The sequence below is a fragment of the Pseudochaenichthys georgianus genome, chromosome 6 (assembly GCF_902827115.2).
Source record: "Pseudochaenichthys georgianus chromosome 6, fPseGeo1.2, whole genome shotgun sequence".
Classification (NCBI taxonomy): Eukaryota; Metazoa; Chordata; class Actinopteri; order Perciformes; family Channichthyidae; genus Pseudochaenichthys; species Pseudochaenichthys georgianus.
This window is the reverse complement of record NC_047508.1, coordinates 7,551,451-7,567,037: the sequence shown is the minus strand read 5'-3', so window position 1 is coordinate 7,567,037 and position 15,587 is coordinate 7,551,451. Positions and strand designations below refer to the sequence as shown.

Genomic DNA, 15,587 nt, shown 5'->3' with positions numbered 1-15,587 from the left:
CTCATCTTACATCCAAGTTTCCAACAAGATTCTACTGTTGAAAAGTACACTCACGTCTGTTTCTGACAACCTTTCAAAGTTAAGAAGGACACTCAAGTCTGTTTCTGACAACCTTTCAAAGTTAAGAAGGACACTTTCTGATCAATAATGTACAGTCAAACTGTAGACTAAAAGATGTTTCTCACAACATATAGGCAGTAATTGCATCCTGATAAATATTGATAATTTCTGCCGCCTAAAAGCTTCAAATAAGTATCATTTCAAAGCACGAGTGTGGTTAGTCTTTATGTTCGATCCCTTTAGCTGAGGAGCAGTGACATCATAATGAACCAATCCCAGATAGGCAAAGAGTTGCAAAACGAGGGTTGACAAGAGAAGGTGGAAAAGGACTGGAATCATACATTAGTAGTGTTTCCTTCAGTCACTTTGATATTATAACACTTAGAAAAAGGACTGAATGTTTACATTAACATGCAACCTAATGTCTAAGGTCAAAAATAAGTTAAAGTTTAGTAACACAGAAAGTTAGTCCTATGACTAAAGTGAGTATTTTAACATAATGTCCTTTAAACTAACAGTATGTATTAAATGTATGTCAATAGTGTGTGTGACACAAGTTAATATGGCATATGAATAAAACTACATTTGGACGTCAGGTTAAAAAACTCTTCAAAAGTAATTTACAATAAAAGGAAAGAGCCTGTTTGAGTTCAAACATGATAACGTGTTCAAAGTTATTTAGGATGTCTGCTCACTATCCCCACTAATAAAACATACATATGATCCCCCTGAAGGTAGACCACCATCACAATGATTCAGAAAGGATCACATGTCAGCAGCTTCTGCTTTCTTCTTTGAGTTGGAAATGAATGTGTTCTAAGTAATGCGACCACTGATGAAAGTGAATGTGAATCTGTACCGTGAGAAGAGAAGGGTTAGAGTGAAGCTACCGAGGTACCAAGAGGAAGCAGGACCTGTCTGCTGCATTCGACACGGTGAACCATCAGATCCTCCTTCACTCTCCAACAACTTGGAGTTTCAGGCTCTGCACTTTCCCTCCTCACCTCATACCTCAAAGACCGTACCTACAGGGTAACTTGGAGGGGGTCGGAGTCCGACCCTTGTCAATTAACTACAGGGGTCCCTCAGGGCTCTGTTATTGGTCCCCTCCTCTTCTCCTTGTACACAAACTCGCTCGGATCAGTCATTAGCCCGCATGGTTTTTCATACCACTGCTACGCTGATGACACCCAATTAATTCTGTCCTTTCCCAGCTCAGAGACCCAGGTCGTCGCACGCATCTCTGCTTGTCTAGCTGAGATCTCTCAGTGGATGTCTGATCATCACTTCAAGCTCAACCATGACAAGACTGAACTGCTTTTCCTTCCGGGAAAAGATTGTCCCACTCTTGACCTAACAATCAACATCGGCACCTCTGTTGTTTCCCCAACTCAGACTGCAAGGAATCTGGGTGTGACCCTAGATAACAACCTGTCCTTCACTGCAAACATCGCTGCTACAACCTGTTGCTGCAGATACACGCTTTACAACATCAGGAAGATACGTCCCCAGCTGACCCAGAAAGCGACGTAGCTTCTGGTCCAGGCTCTCGTCACCTCACGCCTAGACTACTGCAACTCCCTCCTGGCTGGTCTACCTGCATGTGCCATCCGACCTCTGCAGCTCATCCAGAATGCAGCGGCTCGTCTGGTCTTCAACCTTCCTAAATTCTCCCACACCACGCCGCTCCTCCGCTGCCTTCATTGGCTTCCGGTAACTGCTAGAATCCACTTCAAGACAATGGTACTTGCGTACCATGCTGCGAATGGATCTGGCCCTTCCTACATCCAGGACATGGTTAAACCGTACACCCCAGCACGTGCACTCCGCTCTGCATCAGCCAAAGGGCTCGCTGCACCATCGCTGCGAGGGGGACCCAAGTTCCCATCAGCAAAAACACGTGGGTTTGCTATCCTGGCTCCAAAATGGTGGAATGAGCTCCCCATTGACATCAGGACAGCAGAAAGCTCACACACCTTCCGGCGCAGACTGAAAACTCATCTCTTTCGACTCCACTTCGAGCGATAGAATGACTAACAAATAACTGCTAACAAAGCACTTATATACTAATAAAGGGCTGGCTTATCTAAAGCCAGTTGAGTAGCACTTGAAATGTTTGGCTCTATGAAACCTGTACTTATATGATTCTGTTTTCTTCAAGCTTGTATTGTGTTGGTCGAACGCACTTATTGTAAGTCGCTTTGGATAAAAACGTCAGCTAAAGGCAATGTAAAGAGGAGGCCACAGAGGAGGAATCAAGAGAGTTAGGCAGGAGAGAGATTGAGATAAGATGATATTTGGAAGGGAAGAGGAAGGAGGGAGAGGAGGGGGGGGGGGGGTCTTACTGTTGCACAGGAAGGTGTCTTTGCTGTGCAGAGGTTTGGAGCAGTACAGACAGGAGGAGGGGGCACAGGGGCTGACGGGGATGAAGAGGTGACCGTTAGTGCTCTTCTTCTCTTTCTCCTTACTCTCCTTCTCTCCTTTCTTCTCCTTCTCCTGGAAGCAATGAAACAGATGGATGTTCATACAGAGATCAACAGGTTCTGTCCTATTGATTTCAGCAAGTCATAACGCTTCAGTAGTTCACAACACAACATATATAATAATATACTAACATACCAAGAGATACAACTCTATGTATTTTATTACAAACTGCATTATTGCCCAGCTGTAATACGCTATAACTGCATGTGCATAAGGGAAGGAAAGATGGCCGACCTCTCCCACCCTGCCTATAAACAGACAGACAGATTTGGCTTACCCTATCAGGTCTGAGTTCTCCTCTCCACCTCGCAGAGCGATTAAACCTGTCACTCAACATGACTGACTGCTACTCTCTCCTGCCTGCCCGTCTCCTCTTTAACGCTCAGTGTGAGTCCTTCTTGATAAAGTCACTACGAGCGGCTGCTGTCTGAATGCTTTCAAATCAGGAAGGGAGCTCTCTCTCACACACACACACACACACACACACACACACACACACACACACACACACACACACACACACACACACACACACACACACACACACACACACACACACACACACACACACACACACACACACACACACACACACACACACACACACACACACACACACACACACACACACACACACACACACACACACACACACACCAAGTTCCCCTTGTGCTCCCTTGTGCAGGGTCCTTGTCATCACGTCAGCCCACTGTAAAAAAGTATCTAATGACAAAAACTCAAAAACGTTGTGATACGTCATTAGATGTATTATTATTTTAGTCCAGACACTTTTTGTTTTATTCTTTAAATGAGTTTTAACATGTTTTTAGCTTGCTTCATATTCTCTTCTCATTTACTGATTTGAATATTTACTTTCACTTCAGTTTGACTTAGTTTCACTTCTTGCTTTAGTCTGCTGGGAGGGTTTAATATCATTCCATGAGATCATTTAAACATACTGTATATATATGTAATGGCTGATGACCTGGTTGCATGGTGTGATGCACTGCATGCACTGACACATCGGTCTCTAAGAATGATGATGCTACATTGTTGTGTTGTGTGCACAGGAGGTCACATGGTCAGGCAGGTAGCTCACCGATTGGACCATTTTGGTAACCAAGCATCCTGACCCAAGATGCTTTGTTAGCTAACATGGTTTAGTGGTACACTGGTGAAATGATCCCACTTTAAGAAAGCTAGGACATATTTCTAACTTCATTCAGATTTTTCATTAGAATGAAAGTGTGTTCAAATGTATACTGTCTATTTTATATTGTCTTATCTATACATAAGCTATACATATTTATCTTTCTACTGTAAATATTAATATAATTAAGATTTATGTGTATTTATTATTTTATATATATATATATATATATATAACTTATGTGCAGTGTCTTTTAAAAATGCTGCCGTAACAAAACCTTTTCCATATTTGGGATCAATAAAGCACATTAAATCTAATCTAATCTATTCTTAGATATAATACAATATCATATCATATTATATAATTCATGAGAGGTCATTGTATGAATTAAGTTGAATTCCAGAAAGCGACGCAGGTTCTGGTCCAGGCTCTCGTCATCTCACACCTAGACTACTGCAACTCCCTCCTGGCTGGTCTACCTGCATGTGCCATCCGACCTCTGCAGCTCATCCAGAATGCAGCGGCTCGTCTGGTCTTCAACCTTCCTAAATGTTCCCACACCACTCCGCTCCTCCGCTGCCTTCACTGGCTTCCGGTAACTGCTAGAATCCACTTCAAGACCCTGGTACTTGCGTACCATGCTGCGAATGGATCTGGCCCTTCCTACATCCAGGACATGGTTAAACCGTACACCCCAGCACGTGCACTCCGCTCTGCATCAGCCAAACGACTCGCTGCACCCTCGCTGCGAGGGGGACCCAGGTTCCCATCAGCAAAAACACGTGGGTTTGCTATCCTGGCTCCTAAATGGTGGAATGAGCTCCCATTGACATCAGGACCGCAGAAAGCTTACACACCTTCCGGCGCAGACTGAAAACTCATCTCTTTCGACTCCACTTCGAGCGATAGAACTATTAACAGAACACTTATACACTAACAAAGGACTGGCTTATCTAAAGCCAGTTGAGTAGCACTTGAAATGTTTGGCTCTATGAAACGTGATGTACTTTATGATTCTGTTTTCTTCTAGTTTGTATCTTGTTGGTTGAACGCACTTATAAAAGCGTCAGCTAAATGCAATGTAATGAATGAAAAAGAAAGTCTTTATTTTAATGGTGTGTGTGTGTGTGTGTGTGTGTGTGTGTGTGTGGGTGTGTGTGTGTGTATCACATACATAGTGATGAAGATGTTAAGTCCCTATGGATAGACGCGGCAGCTAAATGACATGTGATGTCCCTTCATATCATCACAGCTGTAGTGTGAATAGTGTACGTGCACGGTCAAACATGTGCACGTGTGCGACCCCCCCCCCGCAGTGACTCCATGTCCTCACCTTCCCTTTCTTGCTCATCTTGCTGCGGAGGTAGCTGAATGTGCGGCTGATTTTAGGGCCTCCTTTCCCCTCAAAGTCGCTGCGCAGGGGCCCTGGCTCATCCTCTGAAATACTGACACACACACACACACACACACACACACACACACACACACACACACACACACACACACACACACACACACACACACACACACACACACACACACACACACACACACACACACACACACACACACACACACACACACACACACACACACACACACACACACACACACACACACACACACACACACACACACGTTTAATAAACATACCAGCAATTGAATTAATCACTTAATCTAATGTATACTTTCTAATACTTTGTAATACTTTCTGCCTAACCAACATACATAATAAATATGTGACATGCATTAAAAAAAAGTACTAAGTTATGATATAATAAAAAATATATAATAATAATAACATAATAAAAAAAAACACATCATGTAACAGTTGTTAGGATTTAGCAGCCAGGTGTATATTACACAGTTCTTAACGGCATCTATATATGTTGCACATCTAGCACATATTGCTCATAGGTGGTTGGTATTTAGCAGCAAGGGGTGATATAGTCTGTGTTGTGGTGTGTGTGTGTGTGTGTGTGTGTGTGTGTGTGTGGGGGGGGGGTTTAGATTTACAGTAATTCTATTGTGTTTAAATTGTGTTACTGCACAATAATATGGGTTTCGGCATGCCATGCTGATGTAACACTATCGACTAGAGATCTATTACTGATGAGATGGAAATCATCAACACTGCCTTCCCAAACACACGTTCAATCATTTACAGCTCGAACACTGACGTATACATGGCAATGCTCTTCTAAAAAGATGTTGGGTCTGTGTACAAAAAATCACCTTCCAATATATATCCCAAAACACAATCTAAATGTCTCTTATTTCTGGTATTGTATTGAACTACTAGAACATGAAACTGTCACCCACAACCACTTTTTCAGTTCTGCCAATTTGTCCACAGCACATTTTTAAACAAAGGTGATTTAAAAGGTTAGCTTTAAAGCTTTCAAATGGTGTGAAAGCATCACTTTTTCCATCTGAGCGTTATTACCTGTACTCCAGGGAGCCGGAGTTGGGGCAGAAGGAGCTCCCGCCTACAGGAAGCAGAGAGGGACACACATGTGATCAACACAGCTGCCAATCCTTACACTGTACCAGGAATACATATCTTATATCCTTTAATCGTATACGTGTATTTAAGTTATTTAGTGTAGGGGGAGTTCTGGTGTTCTGTGTGGTGTGAGGAACCAGGGAGGTCTGATCCAGGGAGTCCAGTCAGAGTTACAGGTGAACCTGTTTGTAGCCTATGATAGAGAGTGTATGACACTAACAGACAGGGTGTACTACTCTGGAGGATTGTTATGAAGGCAATTATCTCTTGATTTGTGAAAAAGAGCAACCGGTAAACAGTAGTAATAAAGCGCCTATCGCACAAGTTGAGTTATTTCACAAGTGGATTATTTGTGTTGTTGAACAGACTCATTTTAGTGAATCATAAAGCTTCAAATGTTTCCTTTTCACATATCAAATATATCAGCTCTGAAGAGAAAAGGTGAATAAGAATTCCAAAAACACCAGGCGACTAAATATAAAATATCTTTTTCATCGAGGACCTGGAATTTATTGTAGCCCAAGAAAGAATGGTAGAAATGTGAGTTGCAAAGGCTCCTTGGACAACAGATGGTGTATGTGATGTACATGTATTGGTCAGCAGGACCATCTCCACCTACAACACCCCTTTACGAATGTTTGACTATAATGTAGGCTATAAACAGACTTCAGGACGTCGCCAGGTTTGCGTCAACACAACACTTAGCTAAAGGCGGCTAATGTTGGAATGTTGGATGGTGACGTTTAGGATTCTCAATGCGAGCAACCGCCATGTTTATGACACATAAAAGCTTTGGACATACACCAGTGGGGTGTTCACTGATGTATCTCTTCAGCTTGTGTTAACCACAGACCTTGTTTCAGGCGTCTAACAAAAACACCGTTCAAAGAACATCTGACTTCGATACGAGGGAAAGCGTCAATGCTAAAACGCTAACTCATTTCCAGGTTGTAGGACTCATTGCTGCATCGCTTTCTGGTGGTCTCTGCGTTGAACAGATCTGATACTGACCCTTATGGTCACTCGTGGAACAGCAAGTGTACCCTGGTGCTTTGAAGCGGCAGGGATTCATTTGAACGCATTACCAGCTAAATGAAAAGGAGTTTTGATACCAGTCACCTTAACTTAACTAAAGGCCGTTAGAAGGTGTGAGACAGGTCAGATGGACAGAGGAGACACTCCTGTACTCCACAGTCATACACACACTGATGCTTTTCGCTGTAAAAGGACGATGGACTAGAGGAAGCAGTGTCTCTTCTATCCATCTGATGGTTCCAGGGGGTTGGGCATGTTCCAGTGAGTGACAGGTGAAACCCCCAGGGGGAACACAGGACTACAGCCACCGTCATCATACTTACTCCCTCCCTCCTCCTCCTCCTCATCACTGGAGGCTGAGCCAATAGAAAACAGGCGTCTATTTTTGTGGAGGAGCGGGGAGATACTGAGGGAGAAGCTGATTGGTCGCTTTGATGGAGGAAATCCTCTCACTAAAGGGTATGATGGGATGCAGGTGGAGGGGGGGGGGGGCGAGAGAACACACTTATTGCACAGGATGGAGAGAACAACATGGACAGGATGTAGGGAGGAGGGCACACTCACCATCGAGCTCACGCTGACTGATGGTAACCATGGAGATGGATTTGGTGAGGGTTGGTGGCGGGAACATGGCAGGACAGCTGTTGGTCACTGACAGCGCCTGATGGGAGGGCTGAGGAACACACACAATATTTAATATGAATTATCACCATGGATCCTTTCATTTAAACGGTGACCTGATACACACTGCTGTGCTACTCATATTATAAATAGTTGTCTTTTCATAAAACTTTATATAACTAAATATCGGGGACGGGTGGCGCAGTGGTCTGTGCATCTGATCATCAGATCAAGGGGGGTGCTGGGGAAACCCGCTCCTGCCCCACTGCGTCAGGCCGGTGTGTCCTTGGGCAAGACACTTCACCTGAACTTGCTCCTGTGGGTATTGTCCACAGTACATGACCATTGCATGTATACAAAATATGTGTGTAATGTGTATTTGTAAAGCGCTTTGAGCATCTGGAAAAGCGCTATAATAAATGTAAGGAATTATTATTATTATTAAATATTAAATATTAAATATCATTCATTCTATGATAATATCATCCTTTCAGAATAAAATCTCACACATTTAGCGAAACATAAGGATATGCAAATATTTTCCAGATACTGACGATATTGAATAAGTTCCTAATCTGGAAAATTATTGTTAACCTTTACAGTTCATACTTTTATGGAATGTTCAACACCCACACAGATATACAAAGGCACAGACACAACACACACACACACACACACACACACACACACACACACACACACACACACACACACACACACACACACACACACACACACACACACACACACACACACACACACACACACACACACACACACACACACACACACACACCCTCCCTCACCTGGCAGTGTGTGTGCTCTCCTTCCTGCTCCTCCTCAGTGAGGGACAGCAGGGAGCCTCTTCTCTCCTGCAGGTCCACTCTCACACTCCTCCCTTCAGCCCCCCCCTGCTGCTCACTGAGGGGGGGGCACTGAGCCGGCAGCGCTCCCCTCTCCCCCTCCAGACCCTCCAGGCTGTAGCTGGGGGAGAACAGAACAACACATCATGTTACTATCTGACACGCGGTGCAGTGCACGGTTTACATTCCAGTTAATGCTCCGAGGGGGGGGCTTTATCATTAAAGACCCCTGCTGTTTACCTTCTGCTGTCTATTTGCTCGTGATCAGGGCGACGCAGGTTGGATGGACACCAACTGATACTGCAGGGATGGGAAGATGGTGGAGGATAGCAGATGTCAGAAGAAGAGATGATTAGTGGATAAAATGATGTGTAAATGAAGTTAATGACGGTGTTATCATGATGACAGCCATGTGGCTGTGGGTGGACGTGGCTCAGGGGATAAAAAGGCATTTACCAGTCAGTGTCCTTGAGCAAGCTACTTAATCCAAAATGTCTATGGTATTGAACGGTTTTTCATTTGCTTCGGATAAAAGAGTCAACTAAATGACAGGTGATGTAGAAATACTGAGTGACACTTTGAGTCTGAGAGGCTGTTTGCATCTCAACTCTTTGTACACATTTTTGTAATCGGGTCATTTCAATTTGTCAAATAAAATTGTGTAAAAAGAGTGAGTTATTTTCAACATGTATTAATATGAATAAGAATAATAGCTTAATAGAAATATACTGTATAGGCATCATTTAAATATCTATATATCTATATACAGGGGCGGACTGGCCATCGGGACGAATCCCGAAGGGCCGGTACTGAAGTGGGCCGGTCGGATAAGTCACTAGCACCCCGTCCCCGTACCCCGTCGACAATTTACTAGCGGTATTTACTTGCGGTACCGAAGTGGGCCGGTCGAGAGTCCCGGGCTGATTTGTAGTCTCAGTCCGCCCCTGCCTATATATATCAATGAAGCTCCCTCAGTCCATAATGGGGAGCTAGCTCTGTTCTACCATCAATTACTTCTTCTGTATGCGAAAGTAAACAGATTCATAATATAATCATTTCTACATGTTTTTCTTCTGGAGTCTCCACCAGGTGTTTGAGTTGCTCTGGTCATTCATGTGAGCCTAAAAGAAGCCTTCAGTAACAGCAGCAGTAGGAGCTGTGTTTCCTTAACAGCAACCAGCAGCAGTGAAGAGCAGAATGTGAGAGGGAGGGGACGTACCTTCTCCTGTGGAGGGGGGGCTTGGCTCTCTGCATCTCCCCCGAGAGGCTCTTCATGGAGCTGGAAGAAGGACAGATGGACTGTCACGGAGCGTCCACACTACAGCTTCAAAAATAGCTTGGAGTTGGGCGTGTCTGTAGCTTGGGGATTTTATTCAAGCAACGCGACCAACAACCAATCACATGAATCTCCCGCCCCCGACATACAAAGCAAAAACCCCCGGGGATTTTATGAGAGCAATATATATATATATATATATAAACTCCCCAAACAGGCGAAAACCTACCAGTTTCCCCCACTGTCTCTGCCACCTCCCTCCATGCCTGGTTCCTCCGGTTTGTATCCCGGTAGGTGAAGAGGGTCTGGTCATACAAAACCGGGTGATTTTCTACAGCGATAATTAGTTTCTCCTCCAACTTTTTTTGAAATATAGAAATGAACGGCGGGATATCTCTCCCAGCTTAGACGCGGTTTGATTGGTTACGGCTTGAGCTGTCAGATTTTCCGAAACGGGATTTGATTGGCTCGCGCTGGCTACTCCGGCGTCTCCGGAGACGGACCGCTATGCTACCCACAATTCAGTTTGGCGAAAAAGCGAGGCAACGTGACGTCACCCCATTCAAAGTGAATGGGCAGATTGAAGCTGTCTACGCTGTCGACGCTGTAGTGTGGACAGGCCGTTAGTGCAGACAGAGGATACACTGAAAGAATGGAGCTGAAGCCAGACTATGACAGAAAGCGCTATTTTTAGATCTCATTAATGCACTGAACTAGCTAGCCTTGGTTTGTGCTGGTATTTTCTTTACATGCAATATGCTCATGTTAAAACCATGAACACCTTTCTCCATCGCAGGAACATACATTATTGGATGTGATCACACGTGTTGTCATGTAGTGACAGGATGCAGTATGAACATGAGGTTGATGACAGGACATACTTCAGAAGGAGAAGATGTGAGAAGTCCATTCTATGTGTTTTTTATGGTAATTGATGATTTCTAGATATATTGTAGATTTACATCTCATTTGACAGAGAATTGAGACAGTCCTGATACTGTGTGTTGTGTGATGACTTGTTTAAGATGCTTTATATCGACAGTCGCATACAACACATACACAATCATTTCAAAACCTTTCAACTCCTTTTCATAGTTATTAATGTAAAAATGGATCAAAGTTCCTTATTAATAGTTCACGGCTACTTATTTTTAGCCATGCATGTGTATTTATATGTCATTATTTTGTATTACTAATGTGTGCTTTTCTCTATATGTTAGCTTTCTATTTATTATTGCCTTTTATCTGTTATGTCACTCAAATATTTGATAAGACTATTTTATGAGGCTACACAGATGATATGACACAAAGGTGGTGCCCCCATTGAAGATGTAATGATAACTTAAAGGGGACCTATCATGCAAAATGCACTTTTGTACGTCTTTTATACATGAATATGTGTCCCCGGTGTGTCAGGGAACTCACCAAGTGTCAGAAAACACAACCCTCTCTCTTTTCCTCCATACCCAAATCTCTAAAAACGGGGCTGCAACGGATCTGACACAGACTGATACAGATTTGAAATTCTCTGACGTCAGGAACGAGGAGCTCCGCCTATATGGCCAACTCTCCACCTATCAGGGGAATGGGGGGTTGCCGTGGCATGGTAACAGCATGGTAACAGCATGGTAACATGACGCTCGTGCCTCGCCCCCCTCCTTTGAAGGGGGGCGTGGTCAGCTGCAGCTCATTTGCCACAGAATCAGCCCTTTCAAAAACAGTGCTGGAATACAGCAAATAGAGCGAAATGAGGCATGGCTAAAATGCATGATCTGTTTGGTATTTTGAAAAAAAAACTTCACAGACATGTTTTATATAGGTATGGCCCTACAATATATCATTCAAATATAGCATGATAGGTCCACTTTAATTATTCAAAACATATGAAATAACCCAGGAAGTCTTCAGTATGCTGAAGGCCAGACTCAGTTAAACCCAGTACCTGCGCTGTGTCAGGTCCATGTCTGCGGGGGGGTTGTTCCGGGCCGGCTCCCAGCTGTGGCGTCTCAGCGGAGACAGGGAACGGGCAGAGGCTCTGGAGATGGCAGAGTACACTGGACTTTCTGAGACCTGGTCCTTTTTCTCTTCGTCCTCTTCTTCTGGTCCTTTTTCAACCATTCCTCCTCCTGTGATTCATCACAGGAACACAAAACTGTTATCCACTGTGACTCTTTTGGACAATCGTTTTTTAGGATTACGTTTGGGACATCTTTGTCTTAGTGGATGGTGAAGGAATGAGTCCTTAAACACAGAAATTAGATGGCATTTTTCCACTTCAGCTTCCTCGTCCCGGAATCAATAGTTTTCATACATGTTTTTGGTTGGATGCCTGAAATATGCTAGGAACATCACTAAACTTTATTCCTACCAATAAGTAGAATACGTTTTTGGGCCAAGATGCAAAGTATACTTGGTAAAATAGACATAAACAAAGTATGTATACTATGTATAAATACAGTATTTTGTGCCCTAAACTCAGTCTAAGGACTCAAGATACAGTAGCTTTTGGTTCCTGTAGCTGGTGAACCCATGATTTTAGGGTCACTAGAGTTAACCTGAAGGATTCTCAGTTAGCATACAGCGGCTGGACTGCTAGATAAATATGAGCTAAATATGACCTACAAGCATTCAGCATTAAAACTGAACACTGATTCCTGCTGTTGGGGTGAAAGTGTTATGTTTTATAACCCTTATATGTTTAACTCTAACCCTATAGATAAACGTTAATAAATTCCTTTACAAAAGAAAACAGCTGTTCCTAGAAATCGTAGAGGAACAATGTGTGTGCTTTACCTCTGTCCTCTGTTTCTGACTTCCAGGACAGCCTGGAGCTGTGGGGGGCCACGGCGTCAGGTATGCCCCCTGACAGAGCCCCCTCACTGGGGCTGAAGGCATCCTGTGTCAAGGCATCATGTGTGGAGGACCGCGAGACACGCATCCCTCTGTCCCAGTGTCCAACACGGGGGGGAGGGTCTTTAGGCTGCAGAGGACGAGAGGACATCAGAGATAAATACTATATCCATCATTCAGAAACACATTCATGCCAGTGAAACTTCACAACGTTGTGCTGATTGAGAACTTTCCACTACTTCAAATATTTAAAAAGAGAAATAATTGGATCCAAGGTTTTTTCTTTTGGAATTTTCAAAGAGAAGCATAAATAAAGTAAAAATTAGTTAATACTTATAGTCAGCAGCTTACTTTACATCAAAACATGTTTAGCACTGTTTTGATGTAACTGCTCATCAGAGGTCGCGTTAACCGAATATTTTCCGTCAAAGACGGATTTTTTCTAACAATGACGGAAAAATCTGAAAGCAGTCCGTCATTTTGACAGATTAGAACACAACTCGGAACAGCGCCATAATGTCCACCAGCGGCCCACATTATATTACATCCTTAGTGGCCAGGTAGACTGAGGGCGATCTACTGTACTGTAGTCTGTAACTATTATTTAGTCATTCACACCCCTGTCCAGTTGGTGGCGAGTGTGTATATATTAAGTAGCGTTGTTTAACCGGCTTTAGCAATCGCAAAATGTCACGGCAGCTGATCGTCCGAAGCTTTTTTAATAAGCCCGGTAGTCAAAATGACGGACAACGAAAAGGTCTAACGCAACCACTGCTGCTCATCTACAACAGATGTTATCAAGCCTTCCATTAGAAAAGATGTCTTACATATGAAAGGCTAGACAGCATTTCATTTAGAATATATGCAGACCCCTATTCAATTATGTTAAAAATGTAGATTTAATATATGATAAACGGTCAACAAATTGCAGTACATTATGCAGTTTAAGAGCTTTATGACTTGTACGTACAGTAATTTTTTAGAAACATGTAACATTTTGAACCTTTAAGAATTCATATATTCTCCTGCTTACTAGATCATGTGCTATACTACGGAGCCCCCTAGGGGACATGGAGAAGAAGAAAAATAATAATTTGAACAAAAAAAATGTTTTTTGCGAGATATCGCAAAACCCCTTTGCCAGATCTCGCAATACTTTTCATTTAGTACTTCCTGGTCAGTTTGGCTTCTACGGCAACACAGAAACCACAACAATGGAGTGGTTCATCGATTTTACTTTGAGCTTGGCCTTAAATATAAAGATATAACATCAGTGCTTGGCAATAGGCACGGGTTTCACACATAGACTGTATATAAAGGGTTTCACATAAGTGAAGACACCTCAAGAAAACACTCAGAGCGAGGGACATGCACGTTCCTCTGAGCTGAGTTATTGACAGATTCGAATTTCGCGGATCAATAACTCATGAACATAACGTTGTAAAAATACAAACATGACTTTACAATCATAGCAAGGTAGACAACGAGCTACAGAGTCGTTTTTATCAGAACAGTTCGATACGCGCCGTCATCCGAGCTAAACATCAAGAATTGGTCACAATCTGCAGCTGGAGAGGAGTGCTTAGGGACCGTCTACAAACTGCAAAGAATTTTTTTTTCTTCTCCATGTCCCCTAGGGGGCTCCGTACTATACAGATGAAGCATGAAAGATTGTATTTTAGCTTGTTTTATGTTTTTTATTTGTAAGCTTGTTTTGTTTTGTTTTGCTTTTTGTGTGACTGAATACAGAATACTTCTGTAAAAAATAAAAATGTTAGATTTTTTTTTAAATAACAAAAAATAAGGAAATGCCATTCAAATCACATTTGATCTCTCTATGCTTGTGAGGACATGGTGTGATTGGACTTGAGGCTCCACACATACACTCCCACCCCTACAACCCTCATGTTGTCCAAATCCCATCATTTCTTTTTAAACTTGAGTGTTGGAGTCAGATTTCAAAGGATCCTGTAAGACCAGGTTGTGGGAGAAAGAGCAGCCACATGAGTGAGTGTAAAAGGACTCTTCCAGAACAAGTGACTCACACCGAGCTTCACTGATCCTACTCACATGTTAGAGCATGCACACGTTTAACAGCTTAATGAATGTGGCAATCATCAATGGAAATGTTATTACTGTTGATCCTTGACAGTAGAAGGACTACGTGTCCTGTTGGAGGCGGGGCCCTGTTCACTTCTATGAATGTTTCTCAGTGGCACATGAAGCCGAAATGGCCTTACTCAAGAATAAAAATACTAAAACCTTTTGCAGATCTTCTGGCGATCTTCCGCATCTGTCGGGCCCATAGAGCATGCCCACTTGAGTTTTCCTTAAGCCCCCGCCTCAAATGTGTCACAGCCGCACGAGAAAGTAACCCGTTATCCCGACTTATTTTTTTGGACCTAGTGGCCCATCGGGATTCGTCCCGAATGTCCCGATGGCCAGTCCGCCACTGGCTCTGTGTGTATGTGTTCTGAGTGTTTGTTTCCCTATAAAACAGCTGCAGGTTTTTTTTGTTGAGAAAGTTACCGGTGTGCATTTCATTGCAGACTGTTATGTTTACGTGTGGAAATGACAGTGCATACATTATTTGAGGGGGGGTGGGTGCTAGTGAATTGTCAACGGGGGGAGGGGTGTGAGTGAACTGTCAACGTGGGGGGAGCCTTGCTGCGGGGAAACGGTGGACCTCTGTCGCCTGTCAGCGCAACTTCAATGATGCCGTTTAAAAACATAAAAATGTAA

The 15,587-nt window shown here is 43.2% G+C and overlaps 1 protein-coding gene across 5 annotated transcripts in view; it reads right to left on the bottom strand.

The window, feature by feature from the left end:
• LOC117448095 (A-kinase anchor protein 13-like) overlaps window positions 1-15,587 on the bottom strand; it is a 111,615-nt gene that overhangs the window by 21,708 nt on the left and 74,320 nt on the right. For 4 of the 5 annotated variants that reach the window (XM_034085211.1, XM_034085214.1, XM_034085212.1 and 1 more), the window contains exons 14-22: window positions 12,789-12,975; window positions 11,938-12,121; window positions 9,939-9,998; window positions 8,960-9,019; window positions 8,663-8,840; window positions 7,800-7,908; window positions 6,141-6,183; window positions 5,028-5,139; window positions 2,406-2,556 (exon numbers count right to left, since the gene is read on the bottom strand). In XM_034085211.1, coding sequence (XP_033941102.1) covers window positions 2,406-2,556; window positions 5,028-5,139; window positions 6,141-6,183; window positions 7,800-7,908; window positions 8,663-8,840; window positions 8,960-9,019; window positions 9,939-9,998; window positions 11,938-12,121; window positions 12,789-12,975 — 1,084 coding nt within the window. The remainder of the gene's footprint in view (window positions 1-2,405; window positions 2,557-5,027; window positions 5,140-6,140; window positions 6,184-7,799; window positions 7,909-8,662; window positions 8,841-8,959; window positions 9,020-9,938; window positions 9,999-11,937; window positions 12,122-12,788; window positions 12,976-15,587) is intronic. The other variant, XM_034085215.1, reaches the window with a different exon arrangement.